At 37.5% G+C, this 14,058-nt stretch overlaps 1 protein-coding gene across 3 annotated transcripts in view; it reads right to left on the reverse strand.

The window, feature by feature from the left end:
• The window catches only part of LOC148189818 (uncharacterized), a 191,403-nt gene that overhangs the window by 47,798 nt on the left and 129,547 nt on the right, over nt 1-14,058 (reverse strand). For all 3 annotated transcript variants that reach the window (XR_015776340.1, XM_088076051.1, XM_088076050.1), the window contains one exon: nt 212-281. Coding sequence is in view for 2 of the 3 variants with exons in the window: in XM_088076051.1 (XP_087932177.1) it covers nt 222-281 (60 nt within the window). In the remaining variant the exon portion in view is untranslated. The remainder of the gene's footprint in view (nt 1-211; nt 282-14,058) is intronic.

Genomic DNA, 14,058 nt, shown 5'->3' on the forward strand with positions numbered 1-14,058 from the left:
CATTATACTAGAAAAAAAGTTTTTTTCTTAATAAATTGATGCATTTGTCAACGTATTCTACAGTCTATAATGTTGTATAATGTTTTGCAAATGTATTCCTTAGTGAGTCTTAGCTGATTAAAATTTGTTAACTGTATGTTGAGCAGCAGAGTATAATCCATGAAGTATTCATAATGACAAACTTACAACAAGAAGAGTTAGTCCTACTTACCTTCAATGAATCAAGGTTGCAACTGTCTAACTTGGGGTTGGAATATTCTCACTTCAGCTCCCTCCAGATTCTGAAAAGACCAAAACCAACTGTGCATTAGTCCCTCTTAGTCCATTCCAACATCCTTATCCCGGCTGGACCACTTAGTCCCAAGCCCTTTTGTTCCTACTGTTCAGAATAAATGAGGCAAATGTAGCTGCTCTTTGCAAATTAGCATTAGATACGAAGAAATATACAAAGAAGTTAGCATCATGATTGTATGAACCATGCTGCTGACAAAAGGGCAGGAGAGGAGGAGACCGTGCTATACTGAGTGAGAGAATGTCACCTAGCAGTTTAACACAAAACTAGATAGTATTTTATTTGGAGACTATATTACAGTACTTGTACATTCCATCACTCGATTGAATAAACAGTTTAATTGGTTTAAAGTGTGTTTTATTTTTTCTGTCTTTAAATAGATTCAGGGTCTTACATTTAGGCATAGCCTATTCACATTGTTTATTAGAGAAAAAAAACATTTATAAATAAATTTGATGGAAGCATTTGAAACATTTGAATTGGTGAAGACTTAAGAAATTTTATACATTTAAATTCCAAACTAATTACAAACATTTGACATCCAATGTAAAAAAATTAAAAAAGTCTTGAATTTACATATATTATTTAAAAAGTTTGTAATTTGTCATATAATATAAAGCCTCTATTAACTTTTAAAACTTTAAAAAATTAGTTCTTTTGTCTGTGAATCTATTTGTTATTTCATGGGAAATGAAACATGAAGAAGACTCGGGCTGCACCTAGCGATTATTTTTTCAATTAATCGATTAATTTATTGATTATTTTTTTAATTGAGCTAACTATTATTTTTTTTATTACTCAATAAATATAACAACAAATTTACTAAAAATAACATTTTAAAACTTGTCATACACTGCAGGGCATTATTCCCCAACAAAAAATAGTCCAGTCTTAACTGGTAATCTGTGTTTTACAGTCTGATATAAAGTCTCTCCAAAATAAAATTAATGCAAGAGCTTGTTCCACTCAAGTAAAAGGAATGTAGTGCATCTACATTTAGCAATCCAACAGCAAAATAAATAAAACAATGTAAAATTCAAGTCACGTTTAGGAGGAGTAACAAAACAGTTACTCTTTGTTACAGTAACAAACCTCAAATCTAGCAGCCCAACCAAACATCTTACAGTAAAATTAGTGCAATTTGAATAACACTATAATTTTCTCTAACAGAAATAATTATAACTAGTACATTCTTTCTGCATCAAAATATTCTAGCCTTAACTGGGCCTTAAGGCATACAGCTGCCTGCTGATATGAGTGCTGTATTTTCATATTTATAAGCACATATTCCACTCATTTATGAAGTTATACGAGCTCCTGCACAGCTGACAACCACGTCCTGTAAATGTTTCAAAATAAAATGCATTGTATCAGCAACTGATGGCATTCTGTCCACAGAGACACAGTTAGATAGCTTTTGTTTTGAAAGGGAGGCAAGGAAGTTGAGGTAAAACAAACATCTTTGTATTTCCTCATCTCTGTGACAGAGAGAGACTTTAAACTGCAGTATAAAGTGGTATTGATTCAACAAATGCGAGCGTCATGCCTAAAAAAACGGCAAGCCACCATTTCTCTAGACGTGCTGCAGCTGACACGCAGCTCAGACGCGCCTGACAAGCGCTGCTCAGGTGAGCAGTGCGCACACTCTAACTTTATACAAGAGCACCGGAACAAAAAACAACATGCCCAGCGCTGCTCACACTCTCATGACGCGCGCCGTATGAAACAGTGTGCTGCGTCAATGCACGTAATTTGAATCAACACATTCAGGTAATCGATTATGTCGATTACGTCATTGCGTCGCCCTAGCCTGAAAGAAGAACAACTCTTGCTGGTGAGATTACGTTATTTCCTGTTAAGATCTCTGGTGTGCACACATTAAAGGAGATCTTGCTGAACATGCGGTAATGGAAATTGTATTATGCATGCGTGAACCGAGCTCTGTGTGTCTGCAGCTTGGTGGTCTTGCATCGACCTGACACCACTGTGACGAGACGGCCGAAAGAGAGAAGGTCGCAGAAAGTAACTGATTGTGGACAAGGGGAAGCAATAAGGAGAAAGACATCTCTATCAACAGGACTACAGTGGAGAGTCACTGAGATTCACGCCAGCAAGAACCTGACCTGGACCCACCACACAGACAGCATCTTAAAGACACATGGGCCAATGACTCTTCTTCCACAAGCTGCGGAGGTTCCACAGGGACTCCAGGACGCTTTCTACGGGTGCACCATTGAGAGCAACCTGACCGATGGCATCAACAGCTGGTATGGCAGTGGTACTGCCTTCAACCGCAGGGTATGACAGAGATGGTAATAACTGCTCAACACATCACCAGGGCAGAGCTACCATCCATGGAGAAACTCCACACCCTACACTGCAGGAGGAAGGCCAACAGGATTATCAGGGGCCCCAGACACCTGAGCCTCACACTGTTGTGCCTGCTGCCGTCTGGCAGACAGCATCGTAGCATCTGGTCCTGCACCACCAGGCTCAGGGACACCCTCATCCCACAGGCTTAACACTTTTGAACTCCTGAGCTTGAAGCTCATCACTTTGATGCAGCCACTTGACCAATATATTGAATCTTCTTTATATACTTTTACTCACTGTTTTATTAGCTAGTACTGCCATAACACCTGAAAGTGAGGGGACCAAAAGTCTTGTTGTCCCCCATACTCCCAGCGCCAGAACGTAAACATGTTGTACTGGAGTACTTGCTGAAATGACCGATGCTGTTGTTCTTCCTGATAACATGAGCTGTAGAGGTACTGGTAGGCAGATTTTGTACAGGTTATGTAAACTATTTAAATACGTACATTATTGATTTGGTGGTTTTTGTTATTATACTAATTGTACTGAGTAGAGTGCAAAGACATTGTGATAGATGCCTTAATTACTCTGGCGCCACTGTACGTTTTTACTGCACTGCAGATAACAAAAATGCTCGATGACATCATTACGAGTGTTCAACGTGATAAAATGGAAGACAGAAGCCTTAGATTTCTACTCCAAAAATAATGAATGGTCAGGCTTATACGGTTTTGATTTTAGAGCCATATATTACATGTCCTTTACAGGGAAATTTGGGTATAATTCCAGCAAAACACTACATTTGCACCGCATGTAAGGTAAGTTACATAAGATGATGACATGATGACAGGGAGGACAGCAGCTTAAGTATTAGCTATAACTATTAGTTTTAAATTATGTTTACTTTGTATCTAATTGTTTTCTCAAAATGTATCTATATTTACTTAATTTTGTGAAGTTGTTGCAACTTAAAAATGATAAATGATTATTTTGTTCTTTCTAAGTGGTAGCAACCTTTGTAAACTAAGTTAGTCTGACTTAAAATAATCATCACAAAGATTTTTTCAATGATAAATTTAGGAAATCTGCAATTCTGTTTTGTTGACATGTCAAGAAAATGCAAATCATTATCTAGTTTGCAACTAGCACAATACAGATATACCGTACAGTAAACTTGGTTTAACAATGTTAATAAAAATTAGAAATATTGATTTAATTAAACTTAAACTTTAAGTTGCAACAACTTCACAAAATCCAGTAAATATGACTAACTTTTCAGCAAACTTAACATTTAGATATAAAGTAAACAAAAGTTCAGAATAAAAGCTTTATTGACTAACATTTTGCTAGGCAATTGGTTTCCACAATTTTTTTTTTAGTAAAGTCAAGTAAAATCACTTGTCAAATTTTACAGGGTATGGTTCCTATTCTTGATAACATACAGTACAGTCATGACATGATAAGGGGGAAGACAGAAGCCTTACCTACAAAAACTAAGAATGCTCTGACTATTATGGCTCTTATTTTGGGTCTATTTCAACAGACTCGTGCAAAAAAAGACCATTTTTAAAGGGTTAAGCTAACCAGCTGCTGGCTTTGGCTTCACCGTTACTGTGAACCTGAAAGGTTGATCTTACATGAAATAATCCTGGAAATTGAAGTAAATATAACTATAAATCTTAATTCATGTTTACTTTATATCTGAGTATTAAGTTAACTCAAAATCTAACTGCATTTACTTAATATTGTGAAGTTGTTGCAACCTAAAAATGAAAAGTGTAAGCTTCTTCTTTCTTAAAGTTAGCAACTTCAGCAAAACAAGTTAGTCTGACTTCACTTGATCATCACAAAGAGGATTTCCCCAGTAATGAGATACAAATACGACTGATATACTACTAGCAGAATACAGGTATACAGCACAGTACACTTAGAAAGACTGATTTGAGTAAACTTGTCATTTTTTAATTGCAACAACTTTACAGAATTAAGTTCAAATAACAACAGTTTTAGTGAACTGAACACTTTGATACAAAGTTATCATAAATTAAGATTAACAGTCGTATCTATTTACAATTTTGAAGGCAGTGGGTTTCCTAGACTATAATAGCAGTAAAATCAACTTGTCAGGTTTTTCATGAGAATAGTGGCATCTTCTCATCTTGCTCAGGCAAGAAAGCAAAAAAAAAAAAATAAAATGTTTCCAAAAATGTCAAAGTATGTGTTAAACATAAATAAATTATATATATATATATATATATATAAAAGCATCATCTTTATATTCCCTAAAATATCCTGACTGGGCAAAAACTGTTGCAAAAATGTCCTCCCCTCACATGTTTTGCACATTTAACAAAACAAAACCCAAAGACTCTTTTTAGCATGGTCTTAGGAAATTATTCTTTCGTTTGTGGTGAAAAACATGTTTACTGTGTCTTTGTGACTTTGGCTCATTTGTACTTGTTTACAATTCCTTCCTTGATGTGCCAGAGTCGCTCTGGCACAAAGTGGCAGCAACATCATCATGTTGCCTTTTTGCAGAGGCACCTTGGGAGCAAGGTTGTTCAGAGCTGCAGTCAGTGTCGGGTTGTGTAGCTTTAATCTCTGTGTGGGAATTGGTTATCATGAGGTGGCCGGCCATTGAACACAGATTGCCATGTCAGATAGGATTAAAGATAGCATTGCTTTGATTGATATGTTTGTGCGTGCGGCTGATGGATGCTGATGTGACAGGAAGGGTATGATGACCTCTTGTACGAGAGGCTGTTTCAGGTAAACACTCAGATTGGCTCAAGATGTATCAGTTTTGAAGATTAATAGGGTGCATTTGACATTAGAGTTTCGTTAAGTTGTGCATTTGCATTGTTGCTACCACACAGCCCATTTTTTTATTTGCTGTATGTCATTTCAGGCTTGCTACATCACTATCCTCTTTTAAATCACCTTTGAAGACTTATTTTTATCATAAGGCATTCCTTTAATTCTCTTTACAGAATTATTTTGTTAATATATTTTGCTTTTGAAACTGCACTTAACTCTTGCAATGCTCTGTTTTTGTATGTCAAATTGTTGTCAAATACATTTTTCTTTTGTGTTGTGTTTCTTTTTTGCTATTTATATTTTTTCTTGTGTGTTGCTCTTATATTTTTCTTTTGTGTTTGTGTTTTAAAATTTTTCCTGTGTATTTTTTTTTTAATTTTAAGTGTAAAACACTTTGTAACGTTGTTACATTATTAATTATTATTATAATTATTATAATTATTATCATTCTTATAGGGGGAAAAAGAACTCATGGAGAGCTCTGCCTCCAAATTCAGAGGTTTTCTCAGGTCTCACTGACCTGAGAAAACCTCTGAATTTAGAGCATAGACACAGAATCATACAAAGGGACACATGCATTTAAAAGACAATAACAAAAAAAGGTTTGCCATCATCTAATGCTAATGGTAAGGTAGCAAGTTAATTTCATGCTTGCTAACTTAACTCATGGCTAATTCATTACAATGAAATAATGCCAATAAGCGTGACTAAACCTACTGTTAATAAAACTAATACATTCCCTCATCTGTGAACATGATTTTTGCTGGAGTCACGTCAGATAGATTTTCATCAGCAATGGCGGCTGTTTAACAATGAAGATAATAACTCCCCTGATCCCACACTAGTTCACGGCAACACCAAAGTCCATCTTTTGTTATTGTTTTGATTATGAGTGCCCAGCGGCGGAAATTACATTTCGTGCGTTTAAATGTGTTGATATGCTGTGCTGCACAAAAAATGGAAATGGCTGCCTTCATATTATTCTATAACAGCACTTATAGAGTGCTTTTCACAGCAGTAAAATATACTTTACATGGGTTAAAGGCAATCATAAAATAGAGTACATCAAAATACACAACATCACTAACACATAAAAAGATGATTTTTTATGGGGGGGTTATGGACCTCTCTGCACATTTTGTGTCATTACACAGCTAGTTATTTTAGACTTCAAACTACTCATAATAACCTGACAAAGTCGTGTAATATATAAGCAGAGTATACAAACTCCAACAAGAATTAAGAAGCCCTGAAACTTTTTTGGGGGGGCAAGAAAAACATTTTTTGGGGGAGGGGGCATGAAGGAAAACATTTTTTGGGGGGCAAGAAAAAAAAATTCAGGAGGAAAATAAGGCTAATTTTTTTTAAGTGTTTCTTTTTGTAATACTCATTTTGACCACAAGAGGCTGAAGCATACCACCAAGGGACTTTTCATTTCTCTCTGCACTCTAAAAACAACATGCATCTTTTGTTATTGAAATTCTGATATATGAGCACTTTCCTTTTACATAAATTGTTATGGTCATAGTGCTGTCACTTGCAGCAGTTACAGTACACTGCATTTGTGTTTTCTCATGTTTTATCTTCAAAATGCAAAATGCAAAATCTGACATCAACAGTAGTAAGTACCAGCAGACTCCAGCACGGGGAGCATTCAACTGTTGGGATGCGTTCCTCATAATAAGGGTTTATGGTAACCTCTGTTTTAGGTCAATGTGTACATCTGCTCAGGACACTATTTGTAACACTTGTAATACTCAGGACACTACTTGTCATACTATTTGCACTTTTCATGCATTTTGATCTTGGCAATATGACTATGGTTATCATTCATGGTTATGATGATATAGAATTGGACACTGTTTATTGAATACTGCAATTATAATGCTGTGCTTATTTAATCAGTCCTTTAATTAACAGTTAAATCACTCAGATAAATCTAAATCACCACTCAGGCCCGTCAGCTCATTTTTGATTGTTTCATATTTCACTGGGAGGTCTACATTTAAGTTGTGTGTCCAACAGTTTCAACTTAGGGGTGTAAACTGACTGAGGGGGATGTTAAAGATTCCGAGGGGGAGATTTGTTTTTTTTATATAGTATAAAATTCATTAATTTACCCATGCAATGAGAACATAAATGTACTGTTTAGAAATTACAGACTACAGTTAGTAATCAGAGCAAAGAAACGCAGAACAAGCTGAGCACTAAAAATGTTTTGAGTCTATGAACACTGTCCAAAGTTTGACGCTAGACTCGGCCATCAAACTTTTGACAGTGCTACCTGCTGGAGGCTGCTGGTACTTACTACTGTTGATGTTAGATTTTGTATTTTGCATTTTGAAGATAAAACATGAGAAAACACAAATGCAGTGTACTGTAATTGCTGCAAGTGACAGTGACCACTATGACCATAACATTTTATATAACATGAAAGGGCTCATATATCAGAATTTGAATAAGAGATGCATGTTGTGTTTAGAGTGCAGAGAGAAACGAAAAGTCCACAGTGGTGCACTTCAGTCTCTTGTGGTCAAAACGAGTATTACAAAAAGAAACACTTACGCCTCCCTCACTCCTGACCCCGCCCCCCAACCAAAAAAAAACTTCTTGCCCCCCCCCCAAATTTTCTTTTTCTCGAACAAAAAAACATTTTTTCTTCTTTTTTTTCTTGCACCCCCCAAAAAAATATTTTTTACCTGCCCCTCAGGGCTTCTGTAGAAATGATATTCATACTCTGCAAATATAAAAAAAAATTCTAAATCCCTCAATTGAAAACCAAATAGCTACATAATTAATGAATATTCAAAAAGCTATGTGTAACTATGATGATGGAAACCTTCTCAGACACTCTGCATGCATCAGTAAATGCTGTGACAGCCATAATAGCTTTGTAGTTTGTTGCAGTCTCAGTAACATATCCGGTACTAGCTTTTATTGGTGATTTACTGGACAAACAGATTATGTAAAGTTTTTGGATTAATCTGATGTCACTGCAATGTGAAAAAATACAAAAGAATATCTGAGACAACCCTGTGCAGCAAAGGTTCAGGATTAAAATATTAATCCACTTGCCTCAACGAGTATATAGAGCGCTTAAAGGACCACTCACGGGCTCTATTGAAGAGGGGAGGCACTGCGTCACGCTCATACTGTGTGTACCAGAACAATGTCTGCACTCCATTTGGCCATACCGCTGTGCTACCTGTTCTGTGGCGGTGAGAGCAAAGAGACCTGCTTAATGGAGTGTAGTCTGAACATGAAGCTGCAGGAAGAGGGGCTCAAACTGTGGGAAGTGTCCTTGTTGAGGATGAGTTGTATTAAGGGTAACTAGAAGGAGGCAAAATCAGGCAGGGCTGCACATGTCTGCAAGTATTATTCAGGTCCTTCCAAGAGAGAGTGCAGCGTCTTTTCAAATCAAAAAAAAAAGTGACACACCTCATCAAAGATGTGCCTACCAAAGGCTATTGTAGTATTTAACCAGCTGTCAGTCAACATTTCACGCTCCAGACATGCTTAAAACATATAAAATGATCTGATTTGAATAAGTACCCTCTCTGTGTGTGACATGGGTTTTCTACAAATAAGCTAATGATGCTCATTTTCAGGTTCATACTTGTATTTACGGTTTCTACTAAAACACATTTACACACTTTTATGGTCAAAAAACACTTAATTTTCCTCATACTGTCTGTGTCAGAACACCTTCTGTCTGAGAAGGCTCTATTTAGCGCTTCTTTCTTCTATTTTTTTTTCTCTCTAGAAAAAAACCATTCCCAGTTAACATAACCCTGGCAGGAATAATAGGTAGTAGTGGACAAACATATTTTTTGCCATATATTCTAAATGGACAAGGTTCTAGTGATGAACAAAAGGACAATTAAAATCTTAAACCCGATGGTTCCATTTTTAAGGACACAATTTAAATTGCTTAACAACAGAATGGATGTCTCAAAAATCTCACAATCTAGTTGGCCTGCTTGCGTAAAATGTTAAACCCAATGTAAAAAATCTTGTCATTACTTTTGATGATTTGCCTCAGAAAATCTGCTCCATATCAACCCCAGCAGGCACATAACATAGAGCACAGCTTTTAACAGCAATTAAAAGTAGACCACTTTCTTCTTTGGCTCCTTGTCTGTGGCTCTAGACTTACAAGACTTTGCATTATCAGCCAGTGTTTTCTCCCGGGGAAACCACAGACAGGGCCATAGCGAGGTCAGAATTTTATTTTAATTTCTGCATTCTGGAGTCATAGCTTCCATCTGCTCTTTAATGTATATTTAATTTGTTTTATTCTCCTCTGTCATCATCTTCTGTGTGTGCATCCTCTCTTCCTTTATCTTTGATGAGAATAACTCTATGACACTAAAGGTCCTCGGGCTGTACTCCCTCAGATGCTTCAGAAAACAAAAAACAAAGCCAAATACATGCAAAATATATCACAGTGAAATGTTATAAATGTGTTAAATTCAACTGGATAAGAAAATAAAATGGTCAACCGACTTCAATAATAATTTTATTCTAATAATATACACAGTGTTAGTAGTAGTATTATTTTATTAATTAATGTGTGACAGCAATAAAGGATCACATTGTGTGTTTGGATTTAAAGCCATTCTATGGTTTCAATATTAAAATAATTATTAATCTTATTATTATTTAATTACTTTTTGAATAACTAACAAGCATCTTTGTAGTCACTGACAACGAAACAGAAAGGGGTGGGGGGTCTCAAGGAGTGACCTTCACAGGAGACTCTGGCCTGCTGGTTGCTATGGAAATCTCATGCTTCACACTTCAAATCTGCTCCTGTCTTCAGCTAAACTAAATAAAAGATTAGATATTAATGAACAACATTGAACTCAGTTTATATCTGTAAAACAAGAATATCACAGTTACTCTTACTCTATTCAGCATTATATGAGATGTGATCTGTCTCTCCAAGTTTTGTGTATTCAATTGTTTCATTGGTTGGTCAACACATTCTCACTCCCAACTTGGCAATAGGGGTGGGCGATATGGCCAAAATATCATATCACGATTTTTTTTAAGGCAGGATCACGATCACAATTTCACTACGATTCTTTTTCATTTTGGATTTTAAGACTACTGTGCATGTTACTGAACAGTACAACCAAGCTTATTTCCTAATTTAGAAAATATAGCCCGAAAAGAAAAACGAATAACAGAACATTTAGGCCAAAGTACCTTTTTGAACAGATTAATCTGTGTGTTTTGTTTTCCACTGTTTTGATGGGAACCACATCTTTTGTCAGTTAAAATATTATCGATGTTGAATTTTTGGGGGGGACAAACTCTTCTGTGTTTTCATTTTCAACCATGACTTCCCACTTGTGAAATGAAGGGGGAGGAGAAAGAAAGCCAAGACTCGACGGTTTGCTATGATTGATTTATCTGTGTATCCTTTGGGAAGGCATGAAATGGACTAGCAAATAGTGTGCTTCGGCTGAGAAAAAACAAGACAAGGTTAAAACCTATAATATGGCTGGACCGTGTACAGTGGTTACCAACCTTTTTCCTTCAGGAACATATTTACTGTCACTGAGTACACTGAAGACATATTTTAGGGACATTTCATATTAAAATAAGAGAAAGGTTGAAAATAAGGCAATGTGCCTGTGGCCCCAGGGCCCCCAAATCACTACGTCTGCCCCTGGTAATAATAATGAGAGTTCAGTGCCAGCAGCTGGATGACACACGGAGCGATGCCCTCTAAATATTTCCATCCAAAAGTTCGACTTAACCTGAAACTAACACAAAGTACTCGGTAGAAATCGAAATAAATTACTTTCCACCTCTGAATATTTGTCTGTTGGATTCAGACACTTTGGTGCTTTGAGGAGAAGCTCCGCTCTGTTTTTCTCTCTCTAATTGCGCTGCGCTATCGGGCGATCAGCTGTTTGACCCATGATAATGAAACACCACTTGGTTGTCAAATAATCAGCTGTATTCTAAAGCCAGTCTTTCACTGCATTTCATGAGTGTTCAACACTCTGCTGTCGCAGTGTTTTGGCGTGAGATTTGCTTTGGTGTCACAAGAGCGCGAGACTGACTGTGAAAGTGTGTGTCACACACCATGAGCGTGAGAGTTGGCAACCCAATGCAGAACAATACACTCACAATGTTAAACACAGTCATACAGCAGAGGGCTCTGCTCGGACCCGGGGATGACCAGCGGAGAGTGCGCCAGAGCCGCAGTCCAGCCAAAAAGTGTGGATTCGTCGCATGTATGAGCATAGAACTACAACAGATGGAATGAGCACTGTAGCACGATACAATGATCTGTCCGTGACAGCAGATTGTGGACACATTCTACTTCTTCCCGATCTAATATTGTCATATTGCACACCCCTACTTGGCAAATACCACCACTTGGTCAATGCTAAAAGTTGTGTGGCGTTCGGACTGAATGCAGCGGACCGCAAGAGGATCCCCACCGTTGGTGGTTTGTTGTTATTTGTTTTAGTGGACATACTGTTGGTTTTGCTTTGTAAACCTTTTTTTCATTGTTAGCTCTCTTGTAACCCTCACTACAGCTGTGAGTCAACACATGTTGGTTAATCGTTGCATCTGCTGTAAGTATTGCTGCATTTGCTGCTTTTGATGAATTCTTTACATTCAGTCTTACTGGGGGAGCAGGGCAGTTTCAACTGATTGTTTTAAGTACATAATGATAGACAATTAACCACAACAATTGCATACATTACGCTACCGCTGATATAGCAATACTTTTAACATTAGATAAGATGTACTGTATTTCCAACATGACAGATCATGGATGGATACTGACAACTGCACTGTTGTCCTTTCTCTCCTCAGATGTGAATAGGTATGACATGCAGCATATAAAATTCATAGTCCTTTCACTGCTGTCCTTGACCGGCTCAAAGACTTTGAAGCCATTGCTCTTCGACAGGGCCACCTCATCTCCTGCTGTATTTCATGAAGCAAAGCAGAATACAGTAAAAGCAATTTCTGAATTATTCCAATTGATATGGAGGTGTACAATTGATATGGAGGTATAAAATATTCCACTTTTTATAGGTTGTACAAGCCTTCTAAAAATGCTTTTATGCACAATTACAGCTCACAGTAGCCAAGATTCCCTTCTTCGTGGTATTCACTGCCTGGAAAAGCTTTTTTTTTTGTAAAAGGTTCAACACCACAACAACATGCCATTTCCAATAAAACATGAGTTATACTGTGTGACCACTGCTGCTGAATAATGAATAGCAAAGCAACCCGTCATCTTTCTTGTGTCTCCTGTCATCTTATCTCATAGCTGCGTTTCATCCACTAAAGGTGGCAGCCAGCCCTGGGTTTCCCATAGTAGATGTTGAGTTTGTGACAAGTTAACTCCGGTGCTAGTTGGCCCTGCTGAACAGAATGGAACAAGAGCAAGCTGTTCTAGCCCATCAAGTTTAGAGGCACATTACCTAGGAACAGACATCCAGGAAAACAGCTGCTGCAGCAGTCCTTGGTGGAGCTGCCGACTGGTCTCGCACTCTTTCACCGAGTCCCCATGTGGCCCCTGTGACACGTCATGCAAATCCAAATGGATGCCCCCGACTTTATAAGGGAAAATTAATGTGAATTTTCTGCATTTTGAGCAGCTTGTGCAACAACACCACATGGCACCATATGGTAGACGCACAGAGCCAAAAAAACGATTGGGAAATGTTAACACAGTCATATTTGCATGGACAAGTTTTATTAAAGCATTCAAAGGGCTGCAAGACTGGAGTCATTTAGGGCAAACAGGTTCTCACATTCAGGGAAACAGTAACAATTAAATAGAATAAAAGTGGTAAAGGAGGTCTTTTTCAGTGACAGGCCCTAGAAAATAATTCAAAACCTGCTCCCCCCAAAAAAAGAAAGAATAGACAAGCTTTTCCAATTGCCTTTTCCAATTGCCTGGCCTTTCACAACTGATTATACATTTCTGTCTGGAGTTTAAAATTGAGAAAAATATTAAGCGATTTGCATATTATGTAGCCTTCACCTCCTCCCCAGAAACCCTTTGGTGGGGAGCTGACTGATGCACCCGAATTCAACAGAAAATTGATAATGGCTCTGCAGCGTATCATCAGAATCTGTAAAATTAAGGAAGAGTGATGTTTACAAAAAGCAATCTGTTTGATGAGTGCTTCAAAATCAATTTCAAGCAACAAGGGTCAAAGCAGCCTCCCCTGATTTGACAATAGTACTGTAGCTTACTGCTCCCCAGCTAAATGGCAGCAAGTAGACGCATGCAATTACCCAGCATAAAACACTCCTGACTCCCTACTAATTATAAACCCTTGTGAATAATCACAGCCCACTGCAATTAATGGAGCAACTCTTCAGCAGAACACTGGAGAGAGCTACAGCTCGCAGTAAGGACACATTTTAATTTTGCAGATTTCATTAGGCCTATCCGTTTTTGAAATTAGACTTATGAAATGTGGCTGACCTTCTGATGCCACAGAGGCGGGCGCTGATTGCAAATCTGTCCCTGCTAAAACATATGAAAAATGCTATCAACGTTTTCTAAATTTCTGTTTTACCAAGGCACGTAAGTTACCACCAAAATATGTATTAAAAGGCTCTATTTTGATCATTTTCGGGATCAT

Source organism: Plectropomus leopardus, chromosome 4 (assembly GCF_026936395.1).
Source record: "Plectropomus leopardus strain MGB_pleo_1.0 chromosome 4, ASM2693639v1, whole genome shotgun sequence".
Taxonomy (NCBI): Eukaryota; Metazoa; Chordata; class Actinopteri; order Perciformes; family Serranidae; genus Plectropomus; species Plectropomus leopardus.